The sequence below is a fragment of the Rhagoletis zephyria genome, unplaced genomic scaffold (assembly GCF_001687245.7).
Source record: "Rhagoletis zephyria isolate East Lansing unplaced genomic scaffold, Rhagoletis_zephyria_1.1 Rzeph_scaffold_00625, whole genome shotgun sequence".
Classification (NCBI taxonomy): domain Eukaryota; kingdom Metazoa; phylum Arthropoda; class Insecta; order Diptera; family Tephritidae; genus Rhagoletis; species Rhagoletis zephyria.
The window spans coordinates 7,756-10,514 of record NW_016157709.1 but is presented as its reverse complement, the minus strand read 5'-3'; the positions used below and the strand labels follow the sequence as shown (position 1 = coordinate 10,514).

Genomic DNA, 2,759 nt, shown 5'->3' with positions numbered 1-2,759 from the left:
AACTGCAGTTCAGATTCGGTAGACCCGACATCTTGGTAAAATGGCAGTTAAATAAATTGCAACAATTTCCGACAATACCCGAGCACAAACCTGAACAAATAGTACCTTTTTCTACTAGGGTGCGCAACGTAGTTGCATTTTTGAAATCGGCAAAGTGCCAGCAACATTTAGCAAACGTCTCGCTTTTAGAGCAAATGATTTGTAAGTTGCCACAAAACAAGCAGTTTGACTGGGCAAAGCACGCTGTTGACATTAAACCATACCCGACCATCGAGGATTTTTCGAAGTGGCTTAGTGAGCTAGCAAGAGTTGTGTGTTTAATGCCGACAAGCAGTGCACACAGTCACAAGCAGAATTCATCTGCAAGCAATCCCCGGCGTGTAATGCACATCCAGGACGAAAGACCAACAGAGACGGTGGCATGTTCTCAGTGCGGCGGCGATCATTTAATCTCGAAGTGCGATAAGTTTAAGGCGTTGGGTGTTCAAGCGAGATGGGAAGTTGTTAAGAGCCGGCAGTTGTGCTTTTCCTGCCTGCGCAAAGGCCATAGTACATCGAAATGTCGCTCCAAAAGATCGTGTGGTATAAATAGCTGCCAGCGGTACCACAATCAGTTGTTGCACAACGACGAAAGCCGACTAAATACATCACGGCAAATTACACAAGATGAAAACACTCAGCCACTGTTGAACTGTCGCCTTGTGCAAGCAGCAACTAAGCAGTTGTTTAAGATGCTACCGGTCAATATCTACGGACCTAATGGTAAGTTCGCAGTCCTGGCAATGTTCGACGAAGGTTCGGCAATAACGATCCTGGAAGAAGCCGTCGCCAAAAGGATTGGTGTTAAAGGGCAGTGTCATCCCCTCACACTGCAATGGTACGATGATAGAGTGGTGACCGAGCAGTCATTTAAAGTAAGTCTGGAGATTGCGGGTTGCTCGAGCAGCAAGAGGTTCACGCTGAGAGATGTGCGCACGGTGAAAAATCTAAATTTACCAGAACAGTCCTTTACAAAAGACGACTTCGAACATTTACGAGAATTGCCGCTACAAGATTACCCCAGCACGAAACCTGTCCTGCTCATTGGGCTGAATCAGGCACATCTAGGTGTTACCACAACCATAGTACAAGCTGACATAGGCAGTCCGCTAGCTGCCAAAACGTCATTGGGTTGGGTGGCATATGGTCCGACTAAGCTTGCGTCAACGTCAAGTCTGCGAGTACTCCACATGCGAGAATGGCAACATCTGCACCAATTGGTCTCGGACTACATCACAACGGACAACTACGGTTTTAATCCTGCATCAGTCAAGCTTGAGTCTGATGTCGATAAGCACGCCAAATCCATATTGGAGGCAACAACGCGAATAATAGGTAAGCGTTACGAAACTGGGCTTCTTTGGAAAATGTTTCCACCACACTTTCCGAGTAGCAGAGAAATGGCGGAACGGCGCTTGCTGTCGGTAGAAAGGCGCATGCATCAAGACGCAGAATTTGCTCTACGTTACAAGCAAGAAATGTCGAAATACGTGGCGAAAGGGTACGCCAGAAAGCTAACCAGCCAGGAAATCAGCGCGCCATATGCACAAGCCTGGTATCTACCTCATTTTGCTGTCTTTAACCCAAGCAAGCCCAGCAAACTCCGCATCGTCTTCGACGCCGCAGCTACAGTGAATAAGGTTTCACTGAACTCAGTCTTGTTAAAGGGCCCCGAGCAGGCACAGCCGCTCATACGCATACTATTGCAATTCCGCCAGGGCGAAATTGGCGTAGCAGCGGATATAAGAGAGATGTTTTCGCAGGTTAAAGTACGACCGATGGACCAACATGCTCAGCGATATTTGTGGAGAGATGGAGACTCCAATCAACCGATCGAAGAATATATGATGACGTCGATGATCTTCGGGGCAGTTTGTTCGCCTTGCATCGCAGAGCATGTTAAAAACAAAAACGCAGAAAGGTTCAGAATTCAATTTCCCGAAGCAGCCTCCATTGTTATTAACAATCACTATGTCGATGACCTGGTGACTAGTTTTCACACGCCGGAGCACGCAATCAAAATTTGCAAACAGATAGTTGCCATCAATTCGGAAGCCGGGTTCGAATTGCGGAACTTCATCTCTAATTGCGGCTACATAGAGAAAGCCATGAACAAAACACCTCTAACGACAAGGGAGGTAATTAATATGGAACGCAACCAGACGGCTGACAAAGTACTTGGTATGTACTGGAATACCAGAGACGATACTTTCGAGTTCCATACAAAATTCCATCGCGTACCGCAGCCAGTGCTAGAGGGAATTCGCGCTCCGACAAAAAGAGAACTACTGGGCATAGTGATGGCAGTCTTCGACCCATTTGGGCTACTAGCGAACTTTTTGATAACTACGAAAATCATCATACAAGACACTTGGAGACTAGGCATTGGATGGGACGAGAAGTTAGATGCTGAATTGGCTGCAAGATGGTCCCGCTGGTGGAAGGAGTTCCCGAATATCAAAGAGTTTCAAGTACCAAGATACTACTCACCCAATATTTCGCACAGCAGCAGAATTGAGTTGCATATTTTCGCCGATGCCAGCCAGGCAGCCTTTGCAGCGGTGGGCTATTTCCGAGTGGTGTATGACAGTTCAGTTGACGTAACGTTCGTCATGGGTAAAACACGCACCGCGCCGAAGAGGCTTCTGTCTATACCACGACTTGAACTGCAAGCCGCAGTTCTAGGGACAAGGCTAAGTAAACTGCTTGTCAACAATCAC

At 47.2% G+C, this 2,759-nt stretch overlaps 1 protein-coding gene across 1 annotated transcript in view; it reads left to right on the top strand.

The window, feature by feature from the left end:
- Positions 1-6: 6 nt before the first annotated feature.
- LOC108360771 (uncharacterized) overlaps positions 7-2,759 on the top strand; it is an 8,756-nt gene continuing 6,003 nt past the window's right edge. Inside the window, exon 1 of the mRNA XM_017613198.1 lies at positions 7-2,229. Within this exon, the coding sequence (XP_017468687.1) occupies positions 195-2,229 (2,035 nt within the window). The 5' untranslated portion in view covers positions 7-194. The remainder of the gene's footprint in view (positions 2,230-2,759) is intronic.